The following is a 22,107-nucleotide window of genomic DNA, read 5'->3' on the forward strand; positions in this document are numbered from 1 at the left end:
CAAGTGAAAGTCAAAGTCACATAGCGACTGACGGACGGTCGGTCGGTCGGTCAGTCAGTCAGTCAGTCAGTCAGTCAGTCAGTCACGACTCGCAGGGTCACGGTGGAGGTATTCGACCCCGCCTCCACACGGGGGTCTTGGTTTATATGGTCTCTTCGAAGTTGGACTTTTATGACGTTGTCTCGAACGGAATTTAGCGCACCATGTAGAAGCCTTCGGTCTCGGCCGCTGTCATGCAACGAACCCTCTGTTGTCCATCTCCGGGAAAACGCGTTTGTTGCTTAAGGTATTCCCATGCAACGGCCCACTAGTATTGCGATTCCATGGAAGTATACCTCCCGGATTCCCAGCACGCGACAATATTATTTCAGAGATTCATGTCATCATGTTAGTAAGCCTTACTATCCAACATAGAAATGTATACTTCCAAAACAATTGTAAATCCTATGTATGTACCAAATTTCAAGCAGCCAACTGAACATGTTAATGAGTTAACGTCATTATATACTGTTAAAGTGCACTATCCACTGTATGCACACCTGCTTTATCTCTGAACAAATTCCTCATTATTCCCAGATAATACTTACGGATTTTCATATCGTTTCAGAATAATCAGATTATTTCCATAAACAACATTAACCGACATATCCTTGTAATGGCGACGCAGTGTGATTTATATTAAGAAGGAACTGAATTTTTAAATGCAATTTCCATAAACTTTTAAGTTTCAGCCGATTAAATAGAGAGATAAAAAAACAATTCTCACAAATTCCTTCCAGATATTTCCTCTTTTAGACAAGAAGCAACGTCGGGCTAAAGATAAGTAAACTCCCAGTGCCAACCCAACTCTATATCCTATGTTTGTCGGCGACAATCTCGCTCCAACCCCAGAAATTCGCATGTCCACCACATTGGTACTACTGCTGCAAGAAATTAAACTGTATTAAGTCTGAGTGGCATACAGTGATATCGGTCTATTCCTCAAATGTTATTAGTGGGGAGGGGGACACACGCTCGCCTACACGGCGTGATTCAAGTTCCTTTAAAATATTTTATAAAATAAGAAACATATTACCGCTTCTGTGGTCTAGTGGTCAGAGTTCCTGGCTACAGATCCAGAGGTCCGGGTTCGATTCCCGGTGCTACCAAATTTTCAGAGTAGTGGGTCTGGAACGGGGTCCACTCAGCCTCGTGATGATAATTGAGGAGCTATTTCAAAGAAATCGAGGCTCCGGTCTAGAACCCCGAAATTAACGGCCGTGGGGATTCGTTGCGCTGACCACGCGACACCCTCTATCCGCTAAAGTTGGCACTAACTTCGTCGACAAGCGGCGGTCGCTCGGTCGGTATAGTTCACTTGCGGACTTAAACCACGGAGCTTCTTTTGTTTTTATGCCACCTACATGCAACAGGGACCTTTTTGAGATGATACTCGCTCAGACGCCCAAGAAATTATGCACCTTTTATTGAATCCGACGGTTCATTACCGTGTCTGATCCCTGTCGTGAGTCAGATGAATCAACTCTACAAACTCATATTTCTGTTTATTTGAGATCCTTTTTAATATTATCCTCCAATTTATGCTCTTCCTTTCAGATTTACCGATAAAAATGTTGTGTGCGTCTGCCTACCTTCGATGCGTACTGCATTACACAATACATTACTTCGTCGTAAATTCTGTAACGTGAGCGAGAAGTCTCTTCACGCTTGGACGCGGGCAGCATCGGTTCCGAGAAGCCGCGCGGTGTGAACGGCACTCCTGAAGTCACATCACATTCACGTGAGATGTATTGATTCCATCTCTTGTTAACGTGTAGGCATGTTTACCAGTTTATTCACGAATCTTGATGTGGGTGGTTGCTTATTTACTGCGCAGAACCTTCGCATTCTCAAGTAGAGGTTTTGTTTCCCTCGCTCTTGAGCTAATAGAAACCTCACTTGGGCAGTGGAAACGGAAACGCTACTTAGATAATAAGACTCTCAGCCTACTTACAATACACCACACTTAAAGTTAACCATAAAATAAAATTATTACCGTATGTCCAAATGTGCTAATATAATACGTAAAATATATGGACCAGTGATGGAAAATAATATATAGAGGATAAGATACAATGAAGAGATAAACACATAACTGAAAGGAGAAGATATAGTAAGATTTATCAAGTCACAGAGAATAAGATGGTTGGGGCATGTCGAAAGAATGAAGATAATGCAATGCTAAAGGGAATGTTAAAAAGAAAGCTATATTCCAAAAGAAGAAAAGGGAGACCCAGGATGAGATGGCCAGACGATGTTGAGGACAACCTGAAGACGATGAAGGTGAAAGGATGGATAGAGAAGATGATGAGTAGAGAGCAGTGGAGACTGGTTGTAGAGGAGGCCAAGGTTCACCCAGGGCTGTAGAGCCGACTGATAGGTAGGTCCATCTGTAGGCCGCGCCGTAGCTCAAGCGGTTTGTCTCTGGCTTCCCACCGCGGCGGCCCGGGTTCGATCCCGGGTCTGGTCAAGTAGGATTTGTGGTGGACAAAGTGGCGCTGGGGCAGGTCTTCTCCGAGTACTTCGGTTTCCCCTGCCAATCTTCATTCCACCAATTGCTCCACAATCACCCTCACCTATCATCTGGGGCTGGTACAATAGGCCAGAAGTGGCCGCAGTACAAGGGACTTAGTCCCACCCCACTGGCAATAAAAAATATAGGTCCATCTGTGCTATGCGTGTGAAACTTGGTCTCTTCATAATTTGTAACATTCGCCAAGTATAATGAGAATGATCAAATCAAGCCAGAAGGAAAGAGATCACTAGGAAGACCAAGACATAGGTGAGTGGACAGTATTAAAATGGATCTTCGAGAGATAGGATGGGGTGGTATGGACTGGATTCATCTGGTTCAGGATAAGGAACGGTGGAAGGCTCCTGTGAACACGGTAATAAACCTTCAGGTTCAACAAAATGTTGGGAAATTCTTGAGTAGCTGAGCAGCTGGCGGCTTCTCGAGAAAGGCTCAGCTCCGTGTAGTTGTGTCCCTTCTGTGCTTCCTAATAACTTTCAAACCTACTGGTTGATTTTCATGAAATGCTGACAGAATATGGAAGAGGACACCATATTAATACTTTTAAATTTGCCATCAAATAATACGTACACGATGGCTGTGCACAAATATATGATTTATGTTTAAGACTCTATTTCTTCCTTTGTGCAGAATGGTAGCCGCGCGAAATCAATATGTAAGTCTCAGTCTGGTGGCTCCTACTGAGACCACGGAGAGAAGTTCCATGGTTAGCGGGGATGAGGCCTTGAGGCTTTCCACTCCACCCAATGTTCTGGTCCTCTCCAGCCCCTTCTGGCCTGTGTCAACCGTCACCTGAAAGCTATGGCTGGTACCCTACAAACATTGGTGTCATCAGAATGACAAATAAGAAGAACAAAGCATAACGGCTCGAGGGCGATGTTCAGGGACCATCCTGCCGTGGCCTCAGTATAAACTACTTGTACTTAATTAACCAATGAAGTTAGACATGATGACTATGCATAAACTCCGTACTGATCTTAATACCTACATGTTCTGTGTTTTTTCCAAGCAATAAGAGCTTATTTCGTTCAAGCCTGTAGAAACCCTTTTCATAATCTATAAATACATCAAATGTTTGGAAATTCCTTCTTGTTTGACCGTTCACCTTTCATGTAGCTTAGTAAATTTCCTATGCCTCATTTTCACATACATAAGTTCTAATTATGGTATAATTAAAACGTTCTGTTTCATAATAAGCTTAACAATTACCACTCGTCATATGTACACGTATGTACACTTCTACACATGTATGTATGCTTGGGAGTGGGGATATGGGGTGAAGCACAAACGCAAATAGGCTATGAAATTTGGTTTTGCGTCGCTTGTGGTTCTCGCCTTACAGTACTCCGGGGGAAGGGATTCATTATTTACAGAGTGCCATTATGCCAATTGTATTAGTCAATTCGAGAGAATTATGAGGCAAAAGTACCCTTTTAAGAATCGCCAGGGCGTCTATATGGCTACAAACGCACATTCCGCGCATCCTTTTCAGTTCGTTCAAATGTAGATGTGCCCCAAACACATTCACCGCTATTTCACACTTCCTTTCACGGCCACGACTCAAGCGACTTGACAGTAAGCATTTACGTAGTATAACCAGAGGGATGCAGCTCTTGAATAACTGTGCGGCCATGACTAGGCCGAGTACGGTAATGTAAGCAGGCCTGGTACAAGGAATGAAACAAAGAATAGCTGACAACCCGTTAACAAGACACGTAAATAAACAGCGCCCGAACAATCCACAGTATTTTGTAGGTGCAGACAGTGGGAGGAACAACTCTGCCACCCGAGACATTCGGGCTTTGTTGGTAGCAATCAAAGCTGTTTTGTTTATATCAGTATGAATCAAAATAACAGGCAATGCAGTTGCTTTGTTGAATTATCCTTTGATACTATGCTTTCAGTTTTAAATTATCCGCGATGTCTGTTGATAAATTCTGATTAGCCATTAACAGCTTGTGCACTATGTACGATTTGACGTTCTCTCAGCGGTAGTTATGATGAGTTGTAACTTCTAGGACATAACGCCGTGTAGTGGTTGGAAGTCAAGTGACGTCACCTCCATCATAAGGGTAGAACAAGCCAAGCAAGAACCAGGGTGAAAAAGAGCTTCCGCAATATGTAGGACTTGAGGTTCTCACAGCGGCAGTTATGAAGAGTTGTAACTTCTGGGACATAACGCCGTGAAATGCGTCGAAAGTCAACTGACGCTCCGGAGGAACATGTCACCATCATAAGGGCAGAAGAACAAGCAAGAAACCAGCGTGAAAAAGGGTTGCATGCTGTCAGAGATAGAAGCCGTCGGTCTGGACGATGTTTGACAGAATATTTCCCTTATCCTGTGTATATGACATCCTGTTTTCAACTAGTGAAATGATGGTGAAGACTCCGTAACTGGCAAGTGACTGCCATGCATTATCACTTCACATCGAACCTGTTCTTTGGTATTCGTTCTGAGTGTCGTGTCTATGAATGAGAGACAATCGGAAAGCAACAGGTCTAGTTTTTACTTTTGTACATTATACAACAATTTTCTGTCAGTTTGCAGCTAGCGTAACGTCATATGCGAACTGACGCAAGATTTTAAATGGCCAGTTCGAAAGTGTGTGTGAGGAAAAGACCTATTCTTATTTACGTGCTTACCGTACTACGCACTGTCGCATATTAAGTCGCTAGACACCGTGTTTAGTTCAGTAACTAAATTTACTGGGCTCCTGTAACTCGTAACTACAAAGAATTACAACTCTACCGCTAATCTACACACATAACAAATCACTATAGAACACTCTGTCTCAGTCTGTTATAGTCCTCACTAGTCGTTACTCGGTTACGGTTCCCAACAACGGAGATTATACTCTTTGATTTACGTTGTTGCCGGCTGGCTCCTACCCCATAACACATAACTCATTACTTCAACTGACGAATCTCAACTAATTGAGTTAAAGTCACGTTAAGACCGACGATCAGAGTCAGGGTTACTTTACGACTTAAAAGTTTACGGCCAATCAGTTCGTCTTGACGCCAAGTCCCTTGAGACTCACGACCAGAGATTGTTTTACAACTGAACCCTTGCGATCATAGTCCATATGTAACACCATCTCTGATGAGAGGATGGGTTTGTCTTTTACGAATATGCTTGGCCTTTCGTCAAGCGTACGTATCGCACACATAGCATGTTACTGAAACTTCTTCCTTTTTCACTATATATATATATACATAAGTCCTCTGTCAATCCAGGCTTTGGAAATCAGATCATGCCTATCTTACGTATCTTATGCTACAACGGCAGCTTCGTCACTTGAACGGTCGTCAGCTTTATAGCCGTCAAGTTTAAGCTTATGTTCATTGATTTTTATGTTCCAGCGCTCATAATCGCTACCAGCAGTCCTTCTATTGTCGCGTGTGTATCCGTTGTTAAGGAAACCTATTTATCGAGCCGTTGCCTCGCAACGGACCATATTATCGTGTCACAATATTTTCACAAACACAGAAATAAAAATAAATGTAAAATTCGTTACAAGGTATGCTACCAGAAACGAGGAAATGACGCATTTAAGACATACGGATGACTTTTAATTTTTAACACTAGTCACTGGTTGTTTGTCGAGAAACTTCAGAAGGTACTTTCTCACGTCAGAGTACTGAAACTTATCTCTCTTGAGGAAAAAAGAAAACACCGATAAGAACTGCCCATATTTAACAGCAAAACGAATGCAACGAGGTCTGGCAGCGTAGGCAAGTGGTTTCCCTGTATGCTTGTCGTTTCCGAAAAGAAAGCGCGAGCCTCAACAATGTGTCTCTTTCCGGTGATTGAGGTTGGGCAACAAGTAGAAACAATGTAAAGTTCCCCTGTACTTAATTAAGCATACTACCATGAAGGAGTATAGGGGAGTGGAGGTACTGATCAACCTCGACACTAGTTGGTGCTGAGCGGTCAACTTCACGCCCCGGCCGCTTTACCCCCGAACCGGTCTAGACGACATGAAGAAGAGAAGAATCTTTCTCGTACCGGGATTCGAACTTTTCCCTTCAGCCGGTAGCAAGGCATATCTAACTCTCTGAAGCCTGAAATTAATTTCTTTTTTTAATGCCAGTGGGGTGGGACTAAGTCCCTTGTACTGCGGCCACTTCTGGCCTATTGTACCAGCCCCAGATGATAGGTGAGGTTGATTGTGGAGCAGTTGGTGGAATGAAGATTGGCAGGGGAAACCGAAGTACTCGGAGAAAACCTGCCCCAGCGCTACTTTGTCCACCACAAATCCCACTTGACCAGACCCGGGATCGAACCCGGGCCGCCGCGGTGGGAAGCCAGCGACTAACCGCTTGAGCTATGACGAGGCCTAAATTAATTTAAATACTATTTAAGTACTCAGTTCCCACCTTACAGAAAACACCGAATTTCTATTACAAAGAGAAGCCGGTTAACTCTGTTTACGGAAATAACTGCAGCTTATTTTAGAATCCTACGAAACACAGGAATGCACAGTGCGCACAAAATTCAGTGCTTATGAACGTCACAGTAGGTGGGAGATGCGCTATAGTTACCACTTTGCTTTGCTGCGCGAATAATCATGCTGCTGAAGCGCATGTACACCCAACCCATTCCTATTCAAAGGTTAAATTGTCCTATAAGACAACAAAAACAAAAGAAACTCCGTGGCCTGTAGTCCGCAAGCGAACTATACCGACCGAGCGACCGCCTCTTGTCGGCGAAGTTAGTGCCAACTTTTGCGGATAGAGGGTGTCACATGGTCAGCGCAACGGAACCTCAAGGCCGTTTAATCTCGGTTCTCTAGACCGGAGCCGCTATTTCCTTGAAATAGCTCCTCAACTATCCTCATGACGCTTCAGGTGAAGGTAAAAGGTACAGCTTTCCTTGTAACAGGCCGTGGAGACCGGTAGAGTTGTGAGACGTTGAAGCTCCCACATCTTCTAGACAATCCGCTCACAGATGGCGGTAAGGTTGTCAGCCTTACGCGCCGGCCGCCCTTTACAACCAGGAAGATTCCTGGTACTCATTTCTGTTAGAAGCTGAGCCGACCCCAGGGCCATAGTGCGGCCAGAACGATTATATCAACTAAAAAATCCAATAAACTCATCGGAAATCGAACCCGCGGCCTAGTTACCCTAATCCTATGTTCAGACTGTTCCCATCCTACTGCCACACATGCCTTAATGGTGATTTTTTCGACTTCAGTGCCTTCAGTCAGAATCGAAAGCGAGCAGCTGTATGATGTGCTATCCACTAAACCAATCACAGAAAAACATTAAAGACTTCCTTTCGCTCAGTACTAAAACAATCTAAATCCTTTGAGTACAGCTTACCGTCCTCAACATCTGCAAAGTATGGCTGTCCCCCCCCCCAGCCAAGTTTTAAAAGACTCTGCTGTCAGAGATAACAGCGAGCCATATCGGTTTTCTTTTTCCGTGGTTCAGTAAGCCAATCGGAACACTGAAATGAAATTGCGGTGCGCACGGGCGGCGATTAGCAGACGAACAACGTAAATTAACGCCATTATGCCTAATTAGGACATGAGATTTAACACGCTTGAATTACACACATTCGCCGACCAAGTCTCAATTCAGGCCTGTCTCACTAGACACCAAGATCCCAGCACATCTTCATTTCAAGCCTATGTAATTCGGAAATATAAGCCAAGCACAACTGTACAATTATATACATGGTCTCTTTGATTCACAAGCTTGCACCAGAGATATGGTACAGGCAACAGGGCCGAAAACAGTGGCAAAAGCACTGAACGCACATACAGCACTGGCATTCAACCAGAGGCACATAAAGTAGTCCCCATAGCATTGCATAACGGAACGGTCACATGGGCAGTACGTGGAAGGAAGTCAACAGTTACCTTACGGCTGGCGGTTTGCCGCCAATCAGTTCGTCTTGGCGTTAAGGCCCTTGAGACTCACGACCAGAGATCTTTTCTTAACTGAACCCTTGCAGTAACAGTGTTCATGTAACATGACGATGGGTTTGTCTCTTATGAATATGCTTGGCCTTTTGTCAAGTGTACGTATGGCACTTATAACACGTTATTGAAAATTCATTCTTTTGCACTATACCCACACAAGTCCTCTGTCAGTACAGGCTTTGCAAAGCAGATCATGCCTACCTCCAGTATTAGTGATATACTGTATTTGCTACAGATGTAACGCCCAAAGATTTGGGGGGGGGGTGCTTCGTAATAATAAGAACATCTTTCAGGGAAACCGGACTTCGGATCAAGATTCGAACCCGGGCCTGCCTAAATATGAAGTAGAAATGCTCACCTCTTCACAGTGACATTCGATAAGCGTTCCTGGGGAAGTTACTAAAACATTCACGTCCGTCTAAACAGACGAAAACTGATAACTTTGTTCAGAGCTCAACACTGTTAAATTGGAATTAATAACAGGCCTCCACAGCGTCCAGACTCTGGGGCCCATCCAGCCTCCTATACAGTGGAGTGCAGAGGCCTCTTTCCCTGGGGATAAAGCGGACTGGGCGTGAAGCTGACCACTCGCCTCCATCTAGTGCTGAGGTCAAGAATGATGGAGCTGTACTTCCACTCCCCCATACATCTTCAAGGCATGGTGCTTAATTAATTAAGCCCAGGGACAAATTTACCTTTACCTCTTAACAGTACTTCTTACTGAGGCAACATAGTTTCGCTGCGCATGCTCACCAATTTTAGACTCGCCGACTTGCGTCAGACGACTACGCATCAGAGATCCACCGGCCAAAATCGGCCGTCCCACCTATACCTCACGTATAAATATGTAAAGGTAGCCTGAACATGAAGCCGGTCACTTCATCCAAGGCAGAGATCGAGGCCCGAGGCCCCCGGCCCCCAGCCGGTCGCCCTTTACCACCAGATAGATTCCTGGTACTCATTTCTGTTAGAAGCTGAGTCGAACCAAGGGCCATAGTGCGGCCGAAAGGATTAAGTAAACTGAAAAATCCTGTGACAAAGAAAATATCTTCTGACTAAGAGTGTGATTAATTTTCCAAAAACAGGTTTCTTACCGCAATAAACGGACATCAAGGTCATTTAGATGGGCATAACAGCGGGCAACACACGTGGAAAACATAACTATGTATAGGTCTACTTGTCTGAAGTACACACATACATACATACATTTCTGTTATCTTTTTACGCGTTAAATTACTACCACTGCCATTAAGTAGCAAAAAACCAAGGCCCCGTTCCCCGTGTTCTGACTAGGAAAACTACCAGACATCGCAGTTTCCCGTTCGAAAGGAAGAAAAGTGAGGCGGACAGAAGAGTTTTACCTGCGATTTCTTGTTTACCCGCATAACGACTTAGGCCTGAACAGTTCTCCACAACTGTGATAAATCAAACCTAGTATATAAAAAATTAAAACATTTCTAGTAATTATTTTGATGCAGTCCCTATAATGATATTTATTAATTGGCAAAAAGCAGTAATTCCACGATATATGGAAATTCAGGTATAACACGATGCAATAAAAGTGTGTGCCTAACTTGAGTACGGTTAATGAGTTCCGCCTACTCTGCGGGCCGTGCCACAGCTCAGGCGGTTAGTAGCCGACTTCCCACCGAGCGACCCGGGTTCGATCCCAGGTCAGGTCATGTGGGGTTTGTGGTGAGCAAAGTGGCGTTGGAGGAGGTTTTCTCCGAGTAGTTCTGCTTCCCCTGTCAATTCTCATTCCACCGACTGCTCCACACCGATCATCTATCATACGGGGGTGGTATATTAGGCCAAATAGTGGCCGACGCACCAAGTGGACTGTCTCACCCCTAAAAAAATAAAAAAAAATATGTAAGTCTACTATGACGTACACATTTTTTGTAGGCTTACTCGATGCTTGGTAATGTGATACATTCTGTAATTCATATTTTTCTACTGTTTCAGTTAGAGGTTCAAACACTTTCTACTTTATTAAATCTGGAAGTGATATAGGTAGCAGAAAACAGAGAATGGTGGACATAAATCAAATGCCCTGCGCGGAATCTGAACCTGTGATTCAAGTATTCGAGTCGCCTTAGATGGTGGGCCACTCAAACATCATGGCCACTGCAATCGACTCAATAAGCAAATGTAAAGTTAACTCGAAACTTTGAAACATGCGCTAGCCTGACTGGAAGGTAAATACTTCAGAGGATTGTAGCAGTTTCCTGTAGTTTTATAAACTACCAATGTAAGACGAAAAGTGAAATCTGTAACGGGGATTGATACTGTTTTGACCGAACATAAATGATAATCCACAGAATTACTGGGTTTTTGGGTTTTTCCCATCGTACGGAATTCTAGGTAATGATGTTTCCGAAACGTCGTGTCCTCTATTACCTAGAATTCCGGACGATGGAAAAAGTCCAAAAACCCAGTAATTCTGTGTGTCATCCACCATCGTCAGAACCCTTCAGAATATATATGATAATTCTGAAGACCGAACTACAAACAAACAAACTCCGTGATTTTAGTTCGCAAGCGAACTATACCGACCGAGCGACCGCCGCTTATCGGCGAAGTTTAGTGCCAACTTTTGCGGATAGAGGGTGTCGCGTGGTAAGCGCAACGGATCCCCACGGCCGTTAATTTCGGTTTTCTAGACCGGAACCGCTATTTCCTTGAAACAGCTCCTCAATTATCCTCACGAGACTGAGTGGACCCCGTTCCAGGCCCACTACTTCTCAGAAAAAAATCTGGTAGCGCCGGGAATTGAAGCCGAACCTCCGGATCTGTAGCCAGGAACGCTGACCACTAGACCACAGAGGCTGAACTGAAGCCCGAAGTACTTCCTCTTAAAGGAGATAAGCTGCATGCGTCATAAAAGACGACTTCAATTAATTTTAGGCTATACGGAGTTTATATCGATGTTCGGCATACTCGGGTGATCTGGCCTGCACTGATTTGGCTCAGGATAACGACCAGCGGCAGGATCTTGCGAACACAGTAATTAGCCTTCGGATTAAGCGGCCTCCGTAGTCTAGGGGTAACGTTCTTTCCTCATGACTCAAGGTATGCGGGTTCAAACCCGTCGGAGGTCGTGGAATTTTTAAGGGCATGTAAAAGATCCTCCTGTCTCTAGGAGACCTCTGAGCAAAATTAGGCAACAATTTCCCGCCCAAGTAGTTCCCAATGTCTCTGGTAGATGGGGGAAATATCAGGTACCGACGGCCGACCTCGTTGGCTGAACGGGGCTGATAGCACGCACCAGTACCGGTAGGGTATGGCGACAGTAGAAATTAAAGGGGGACGCACAATGGACCAATAACTGTTCTAAGTGCATGGGGAAACCCACCCCCTCTAATAATAATAATAATAAAAAAACCTTCGGATTCCATAAAATGTTGGGAAATTCTTGAGTAGCTGAGCGACTGGCGGCTTCTCAAGAAGGGGTCAGCTCCTTGGAGTTGGTCAGTTATTTTAGTACACTCCCCAAACTTCGCAATCCAACTGCACGCAGTACCACGTACATTTTTTCCTGCGTAGTTAAGAAACTTCATACGGTCTTAAGCCCACGTTCTCTCGCGCTCTCCCTCTCTCTTTTAAGAGGTTAACCGGTTCGATAACTGAAGCAACCTGCTTGATCATTCCATTGTACTTTAATCGGAAAGCAAACACTCTGTTAGCTACAAATGTTATTCAGGTGGCTGGTATGTTTATTTTTGTTGGGTCTGTCTATTTCTTAGCATTAAAAATCAATCAACAGACGATTAACACTCAGCCCGTTCACTCACTTTCAAATTTGACGTTTCCATTTTGCGGCATGGATTTCAGTTCTAGCTGTTACGTGCTTGATGGCAAATAAATAGATTACACTGCATCCAAGACAACTATGGAGTGATTTTAAACGCATGACGGTAAGGTATTTAGTGCTCAAATGACTGCCGCTTGCCGGAAGCCATCAGGTAGTGGCCGTAAGCGCGGTTCATACGATGTGTCTGTTTCTTCCAGCAGAACAAACAATTAGGAAATTAGCAAGCCAATTAATCATTTGCATGGTGATGCTAAGTGTGTGACATCACTAACACATCGACAGGTAGCACGGTGTTACAAGTGACGTGAGGAACTTCACAATTTCTTTGCTAAAACCTTCGGCTCACTGTGAAACAACATCCACTCTACAGAACTGCGAGCAAATTATAACTTACGATCTTCCAAATCTGGTGCAGCGTGAAAGACATGTCACTAACTGCTCAGTGGTTAGAGCAACATAGAGACCTACCTACCGCCGTAACCGTGATAAATAAAAAAGTAAGTAAAGTTATCCGTGTAACAGGCCGTGGAGGCCCATAGGGTTGAGATATTGAGGTTCCCACATTTTCTAGACAATCGGCTCACAGATGGCGGCAAGGTTGTCAGCTTTACGCACCGGCCGCCCTTTACTCCCAAAAATATTCCTGATACTCATTTCTGTTAGAGGCTGAGTCGACCCCATGGCCATAGTGCGGCTGGAAGGATTACGTCAATTGAAAAAATTCAATGACCTCATCAGGACTTGAACCCGCAACCTTCCGGCTTGTAGCATAGTGCCTTAACCAACTACGCTACCGCGTGCCCCCTTGATGAATAAAATGTCATGTAATGAAGTAGGCATCATCCGCACTTCGAGCGATCTGACGGAATCCCCGGCCTTAGATCATACCTAGTCGAGCTAAAGTAGACGAGCGATGTGAACAGCAAATTATGCCTCAGTTTGATTAGCTCGCGCTACACCGGCAGTTTAGTCACCTGAACAGTCGTAGGCTTGACCGCCGCCCAGTTTAAGCCTCTTATATTTCTGTGTCGGGCTTCGCCTTGACCAGTATTGCGAATATTGGCATTTGCAAGATTTTGTATGGCTTCTGGTTGTTGCCTGCATAATTTTGTTATACAATCATAAATGTACGGTATTCTGAAAGCCTCGTGCAATTCGCAAACCGGCGTGCGCCTTGGAAAATTATCAATGTTGGGGAGAACCTTCTTTTGCAGGCGCTGCTGGATATGTGGGCTACCATAACGAAGCTACGGAACGCTTAAAAGCGTTGTGTGAAGTGACCCTAATGGCAGCCACCGTCCGCAGGACCTACCACCGCTCTGCTCGAGATATCCCAAGAAGCCGAAGGACAGGCTCTCTCTTTCCTGGACATCGTTTTCCACTCCAGTGCGGGCTGACATGAAGGCAGACTAACTGCACTATCACTCACCAACCATCCACATCGATGTAGTTGCTTTTCTATACAACCGATTGCCCTGTAAGGCCGAAATAACCTACCCTCTTGTTCTTACAACGAGACATTACGTTGAAGAACGTCATACATAAGATGTGCGTCAATTAGTATTGTATTTAAGCATCCTATTGAATTAATATACCTTTTGTACACACATTTCCGTCTTAAATGCAATTTATTATCTAGTATCATTCTTCCTCACTATATGTTTCGGCCGTACACTGCCATCATCTGGTGTTATCTTGTTAAAATTGTTGCGCTGTACGTCAAAATTACGTAACGCGTTTGAACACGATATTTCATAATTAAAATAAATTTGCCTTAATTACAATTCAATATCATCTTAATGATGTTATATTTTAGCGTCCTGGTGCACTGATTTAAGTCCATGATTTATTTAAACCGTCTTGCAGTGCATACACTCATTTATCTCCTTCTCTCCCTCGCACTACATGTTTCGGCATAATAATGCCATCTTCAGGTGCTTACTTATCCACGCCAAACTAGTTCATTGCATGCCTTGTTCTCATATTAAAATAACTAAAATATGTATCTATCATATACATTGTCAAACGTTAAAAATATTAAAATTGTTCAGGATACCACATCGCTACGTCGCACCTCACTACGCCAGTCACGCCCATTCTCCTCTGTTGGAGCACTCCTTCACTATCTTGTGTGTGTTGTGCTTTTGTATAACAGTATAATACACGCAGTCACAGGAGCAAGACACAACAAAAGCACAACACACAAGATAGTGAAGGAGTGCTCCAACAGAGGAGAATGGGCGTGACTGGCGTAGTGAGGTGCGACGTAGCGATGTGGTATCCTGAACAATTTTAATATTTTTAACGTTTGACAATGTATATGATAGATACATATTTTAGTTATTTTAATATGAGAACAAGGCATGCAATGAACTAGTTTGGCGTGGATAAGTAAGCACCTGAAGATGGCATTATTATGCCGAAACATGTAGTGCGAGGGAGAGAAGGAGATAAATGAGTGTATGCACTGCAAGACGGTTTAAATAAATCATGGAATCATCTTAATGTTTTTCACTGTGGTCGTCTCCATTTATTCAAAAAATATTTGCTTGAGTATTTCTCGTCTGGATTTATTCGCCCAGCATTCATCTTTGAGGCGTGGGTGTTTTGCGTTCGTACGGATGTCCATGTAGGGTTATTCAGTTTTGTTATGTATGCACCATTGGCTGTAGGTTTTTCCACACTAGTAGAGTAGTTACTTTGTTAAGTGGTCTGTGTATGCAGATATTATGTGTCAATTATTTTGTTTTAATTTTCAAGAAGAAACCTTACATTAGCAGAAGCAGGGGTAGCATAGTCGGTATAGCGACTGGCTACGGGCTGGACGACTGAAGGGTCAGAGTTCGAGTCACGGTAGGGTCAATAATTTTCTCTTCTCAAATCTTCCAGACCGGCTCTGGGGTTCACCCAACCTCCTATCCAATGGGCACCTGGGGCTCTTTCCCGAGGGTAAAGCGGGTGGGGCGTGAAGCTGATCACTCACCTTCAACTAGTGGAGAGGTAGATAAAATATAGATCTATACATTCACTCCCACATACGCCTTCATGGCGCAGAGTACAGGGATAACTTTACCTTTTTTGTACCCTACATTAGCACTTTGAAGCCTGAAATTCATCTAAATAATATTTTAGAGTTCCAACTTCTCATAAAATACGCTCTCTCTGCTCCAGAGGCCAACCGGCTAATGCCGTTACGAACATAACCGCTGTTTACTCTTGCAGACAAATATGCTGTAGGGAAAATACAAGTTTCTCAAATGGTAAGGCCGGTTTGCCATAGGTCTATAATAATCATTGCGCTTTAAGGTGTTAGGTAAACACTTCCGCGTACCAGTTTTATCATATGCTCTCTGTACGACGGTTCATTCGCTTTTCTTACGGGTTAGAGCTCAGACACAAGGGTCACGTGTTCAATACACTGAGACAGCTGTTACGTCACAGCACGGAATCTGAAAGAATAATCCTCACAAATCTATATAAATAAAGTTATGCTATAAATGTGAGATTGTGTGACAAAAATCGGACATTAGCACTCTCCAAAATGCTTCAAAAAACGTCAAGTTTTCATAGCGATGAGAAGGCCCCCCATACACACAGAGTTTGGCCTTCCGATCGACCTTACAGGCAAAACTGTGACATGCGCAGATAAAGCGGCAGGCTTCATGCCCCAATCACGGTCTTCCAGCCTATATTGTTGAGTCACACACGTCACGTGCTACGGTCCTGCAGGCAGAACTGACGGACTGACGGGTTTCCCACAGGTCAACAGTCCAAACGATTGGCCGGCCGGCCGCACCACACACGTTAGTTTTGCCTTTCAGTCTTCAACTGTGCAGGCCAAACTGTGTGTGTATGGGGGCCCTAAGTCTTGTCGGGAGGAATAAAAGAGATATGTTTCGACCTGGCTGACTTCCCAAGAAGACTCCTTACGGCTCTCATGCTGGCTACTGTTTTACTCTCCATTAAGGGGTGGACGTCCAGGGCACATTAGAGTCGCGGAGGTACACGTAGGTGAAGTTATTTCTCGAGGCCTACATAAACTCTAGCCGTTTCCATTTTGCTCTGCATTCCACTTTATACAAAAGCTGTTCTGACAGAGGAAGGATGAACGCACGCATGAATAACTGTATCATTATACAGAAACGCTACTGACTGCCATTAATGTACGATCGTGCTGCTGAACACATCAGTCACACTGACTGAAATTTCCTGATGATATGTGCAACAATAAACATTACTATTATGATGCTCCCTGCCGATCACAATGGCAGCGAGGTAAGGCATGAACCGTCTTCGCCCGCTTGAACACTGGGATCATGGGTTGGCATCCCACTCGAGGCATGGATGTCTGTGTTTATGTTGTTTTGCGTGTAGGTAGCGGCCTTATGATGGGCTGATCCCCCGTCCATGGAGTCCTACCAACTGCGTATAATTAAGGAACTGAAAAAGCGGCCAGGGTTGTAGAGATGTAGAGCCATGGAGAAAATATATATTACAACGTGCCGCAAGGAAGGCCGGACGATAAGATGTCCATCACTGATGAACGGCTAGCAATTCCTAGGTAATGCAATATAAGCAGCCCGAAAACCTACCAGTGGGGTTTCCACCGTTAGAAAGAGGCTAGCAAGCCTAAGCAACTAATCGAGGCACTGCATGACAGCAGCGAAACTGAACCCTTCGACAAGGTGTTCTCTATTCAGTCCGAGCGTAGGATATAAGCGAAGATGAATTCAGAGGGCCAAGTCTAGAATCTGAGACAGTAAAATACTGTCGCGAGCCCCAAGGGACTCGGACCCGACAAACACTGCGCTGGCAAGGGCCAACAGCATATACAGAAGACAGACCCGTCCTCTCGTCAGAGAGGGCGCCCCACAAAACAAGACCGTATCTGTCAAACAGTATTAAATATCTGGTCATGAACGCCAGATGGGACTCGACACCAAGACTTACTGGCTGACTGACTCACCGTCAGTCGCAATGTGACTTGGACTTGGACTTCGAGGACCAAGTCAGTTCGTATCCGACGAAAGCAAAGATGAGAGTTCTGCTCCAACGAGCGTCATTTAGACTAGCTCTTTCTGTCGGACCCACCTAGGTAGGAACATTTTCTCCCTTACAGAACGACGGCAGAAGTAGATACATCTAGAATGTGAAGTTGTCACATCTGTGGGTCTATAATCTGGGATATAACGCCGTGTAGTACGCTGAAAGTAAACCGACATTTCGGAGAAACATGTTGCCTCCATCTTCATGGTCGAAGAACATGCCGAGCAAGGAACCAGGGTGAAAGCAGGTGGCGAGCAGAGCTCTGTTTGACTTTCAACGGGATACACGGTGTTATATCCCAGAAGACAGAATTCTTCAGAACTAGACACTGTTTCCGGGTGTTAAAAAAACTCAAGAAGATGGACAACGTCCGAAATAAACCATGTTTAATATCAATCACACACCTGTTCTATTCAATAACTTCTCTTACAAAATGTGTTTAATAATTTCGGTATTATTTTTACCGGACTTCATAATGACAAGATTAATAAATTCATACATGACAGAGTATGAATTACACATTTACCATACTAAACAGACAAGAATTCTCAGAACTAATTCTGATACACCGCTAAAGTAATTACTGGAAAATCCGGTTATTCAAAGTGGCGAGCGAACTTGCTTCCTTACTGCACACCTACCCGACTATTGCAGCGTTGCTTTTCTAGAAGTCTTCCTTAACCGACCGCTAGCTACCTTTTTCAGTCAGGGAAGTGACTGGATATGGGATGAAAGAATAGGGTTCGATCCCCTTAAAGGACAATGATTTCTCCCTTTAACGCCACGTCCAGCACGGCCTTGCGGTTCATCCAGCCTCTAATATAACAGGTACAAGACGGCAGAACATTCGGAAGGTGAAGCTGACCACTCCCTCTTATGGCAAGATGAACGCTGTAAGGCGCTTTACGACCATACTTACTATACAACTTCAACCTCTCACACCCCTATGGGCCTTCGAGGCCTGTTACAGAACAGCTTTACCTTTTCTTTTACCTTTTTACTATTCCGTAAAGACATAAGGGAAGTGGAGGTACAACTCCAGGTTTCTTGACCTCTGCACTAGATGGAGGTGAGTGGTGAGCTTAACGAACCGCCAGCTTTATCCCCGGTACCAGCTGGTGGGCCCCACAGTCGGTCTCCAGGTTGTGGAGACGAGAAAATTCTTGCGCTGCCGGGAATCGAACCCGGGTCGTCCAGCCTGTAGCCCGTTGCTACAGCGCACAACACAAGACTGCAGTCTAACGAAGAGTGCAGAAGCAACTAGCATTAAGCATGGCCCTATTTAGCCGTTCAGACCTTCGTGGAAGCGGGTTAGAATATCTCCTCCACCTTAGCCCTGTGGGTAGGATATTAAAGTTCGGCCACACAGAGCGCTACACTATGTTCGCTACGTACGCTGTGTACACTCTGCGACGCACCTAACATAGGGAACATAGCATACGTAGCGTACGGAAGTCTGTGTGGCCAGTCACACTGGCAATAAAGGGAGATATTTCTACGTACTCTACGTTCCCTATGTTAGCTGCGTCGCAGAGTGTACACAGCGTGCGTAGCGAACATAGCGTAGCGCTCTGTGTGGCCGAACCTTAACTGGGCCATACTGTCACTGAGGGACGTTTGTGGTTGGACGAAAAGATGACGACCTCGGTCTGTAAATAATTATCGTTGTGAAATACAAAGAAGTCGACACTGGATGATCTATCTTCTTAGGATCCCTATGGATCAAAAAGGGTTGCTTTGCTGGTGATGGTGACGATGATGATTTACCCGTTTATACTATCTCAGCTGACCGCTCACCTCTAACTAGTGCCGAGGTCAAGAAAAACGTTGGTCTGTACATCCACTCTCGCCACGTCTTCATGGCGTAGCGCTTGCTTACATACGGAGCTGAGCCCTTCTGGAGGAGCCGCCAAATCTGCAGCTACTCAAGAATTTCCCTGCAATTTATGGAACCCGAAGGTTCATTATCGTGTTCACAAGAGCCCTCCACTGGTCCCTATCATGAGCCAGATCTATCCAATCCATACCGTCCCATCCTATCTCTCTAAGATCCATTTTAATACTGTCCACTCACCTATGTCTTGGTCTTCCCAGTGGTCTCTTTCCTTCCAGCTTTCCCGCCAATATCCTATATGCATTCCTCGTCTCCCCCATTCGTGCTACATGTCCAGCCCACCTCATCCTCCTTGACTTGATCATTCTAATTACACTTGGAGAAGTGTACAAGTTATGAAGCTCCTCATTATGCATTTTTCTCCAACCTTCTGTCACTTCATCTCACTTCGGTCCAAATATTCTCAACACCCTGTTCTCAAACACCCTCAGTCTATGTTCCTCCCTTAATGTCAGAGACCAAGTTTCACACCCATACAGAACCACAGGCAAAATTATAGTTTTGTATATTCTAATTTTTATGTTTTTGGACAGCAGACGAGAAGACAAAAGGTTCTGGACTGAATGGTAGCAAGCACTGCCCGAGTTCAATCGTCTCTTAATTTCCTCCTGAATCAGGTTTCGATCTGTTATCGTTGTTCCCAAATATCTAAACTGTGCCACATTTTCAAAACATGTTTCCTATCGCTGTGTCATGATTCTGTCCTGCATTTTGGTGACGATACAGCAACATATAGTTTTGTCTGTTCCCACCGCGGCGGCCAGGGTTCGATCCCGGGTCTGGTCAAGTGGAATTTGTGGTGGACAAAGTGGCGCTGGGGCAAGGATTTCTCCGAGTACTTCGGTTTCCCCTGCCAATCTTCATTCCACCAAACTCTCCATCCTAATTACCCGGGGCAGGTACAATAGGTCAATCAGTGACCGACGCGCCAATTGGACCCAGCTGGACTCCAAATTATAAGGTCGTTGTTTAATTTTTCCGTCCTGCTACTGCTTAATTCCTAGGAGAAACAAAACATAACTTCATTTATTTTGTGTTAACAACAAAAGAAACCCACACCGCTTTCAGGGAACGTGTGTTTTGAATTCCAGATGACACGGACAAACACGACCACCTTACGAACAGCACATGTGCCGAACTACAATGTATATCTTCGGTCTGCTATCATCATACTATCCGTCACCGTGACAACATTTCTGAAAGTGCAGCAACGCTGAACCTGTTCTACTTGTTTCAACCTATTCGTCATGTTAGACCCACAAACGGCAATAACAGTACACGCCACAATGCATATTTCCACTACTCCAATTATCTGCAGCGACCCCGAATAAACATTTCCATGACCTATGACAACAGCCGTATTTCGAATGAGGGTTTCAGACACCCTACTTCAAGTACTGGACCAACATAAGGAATATATCAGCCACGTGGATGTCAGCTAATACTGTACAACAAAATGTGGTCTCTGTTACTATTTGTAAAACACTAGCAAATAGGAAATTCTAGTTATGCTACTCAGAATTTAATGTCTTGTTACTTCATGTTACTGTTACAGTTTTAGTTATTACTTTATTACTTCCTCAGTATCGGTCTGAGAATGTACAAATTGCTTTTTAATAGTTCGTTGTGAGAAGTGAATTTTATACGGTGTGTGATATGGTACCTCGGTCGCTGTGAATGAACTCACGAACTTTTGAAAAAAGTGACCTTACTCACATAGAACATTCCTCAGGTCTTCATTATCACGTAAAGGTACAAAAGGTAACGTTGTCTCTGTGCTTAATTATTTAAACACTATGACATGAAGACATTTGGGGACCTCGGCAGTCAGTGATTGTGAGTGGACACGCTCCTGCCGCTTTACTCCCGCGGAAACAAGACTCCGGTACCCCTGTGGACAGGAGAATTGGAGGGGCCCACAACCGGTCTGAATGTTGTGAAAAGAAAAATCTTGCATTGCCAGGAACTGATCCCGGGCCGTGAAGTCCGTAGCCCATTACTATACCCACTGAGTTATCCCGTCTCCTTTATATAACACTTATTATATTCAATTTTACATTTAACAACGAAACCAAACTGCGGCTATCAGCTGTTAATGTCATCTGTCAAAAATGACAATACCAGTACTTAATCTTTCTACATACAACAGTTCGCTGTTGTCTTACACGTAACGATAAAGTATCGACGTACCTTGGGCAGAATTTCCAGACACCAAGAACAGTAGCACCAGCAGCAAAAACAGAAGAACATCTAGCATTAGTTGTTGGCAACAGAGAAATCTATACAGCAACGCCATGGCAGCAAGAAGTACACTGACTACACGCGTGCTCACATGCTGAACTCTAGCAGATGACTGAATACAAGCAAGTAGTAGGACTTGGTAAGGCCGGTTAGTCTCCCACAAACTTCCCATCTTCGTCGTAAGCATGCAGCCATCAGATATGTCTCACTCTTTCTCGCCGAGCTGCGCGTGAGCCAAACGGCAGGATCTAGCACCACCCGCAGTAAATGACGTTTCATTCACTTAACATTTCTCCGCCTTATAATCTGTTCATTGGACCGAAACCCGCAGCCAACCAATCATCTACAAATCATAACAGAATCTTTATAACGTTATTTATTCATGTTTGTTCTATATTTCATTTCACCCTTCGGAACTACTTTATTACATTTTCATTTGTACGGACCCGTGATACATTCCGCAAAGTAAACGGGTAAGAAACGAAAGACCTTGTTTCGAATTCCGGTAACGACACTAATTTTATTCTTCGCTAAGAGGCCCAGACGGATCAGGGCCCAACTCAGCCCTTCACTTCATTCTTTATTTTCCTTAAGTTCTATCTTTCTTTAA

The 22,107-nt window shown here is 44.3% G+C and overlaps 1 protein-coding gene across 2 annotated transcripts in view; it reads right to left on the minus strand.

Annotated features, from left to right (window-relative positions):
* LOC111869684 (reversion-inducing cysteine-rich protein with Kazal motifs) overlaps nucleotides 1-22,107 on the minus strand; it is a 286,372-nt gene that overhangs the window by 191,829 nt on the left and 72,436 nt on the right. The window contains exon 1 of one of the 2 annotated variants that reach the window (XM_023861376.2): nucleotides 21,447-21,596. The exons of the other annotated variant lie outside the window; for it this stretch is intronic. Coding sequence (XP_023717144.1) covers nucleotides 21,447-21,552 — 106 coding nt within the window. The 5' untranslated portion in view covers nucleotides 21,553-21,596. Of the gene's footprint in view, nucleotides 1-21,446; nucleotides 21,597-22,107 lie in introns of those variants that run through there. 2 annotated transcript variants of the gene reach the window in all.

This window comes from Cryptotermes secundus, unplaced genomic scaffold (assembly GCF_002891405.2).
Source record: "Cryptotermes secundus unplaced genomic scaffold, Csec_1.0 scaffold1072, whole genome shotgun sequence".
NCBI lineage: Eukaryota > Metazoa > Arthropoda > Insecta > Blattodea > Kalotermitidae > Cryptotermes > Cryptotermes secundus.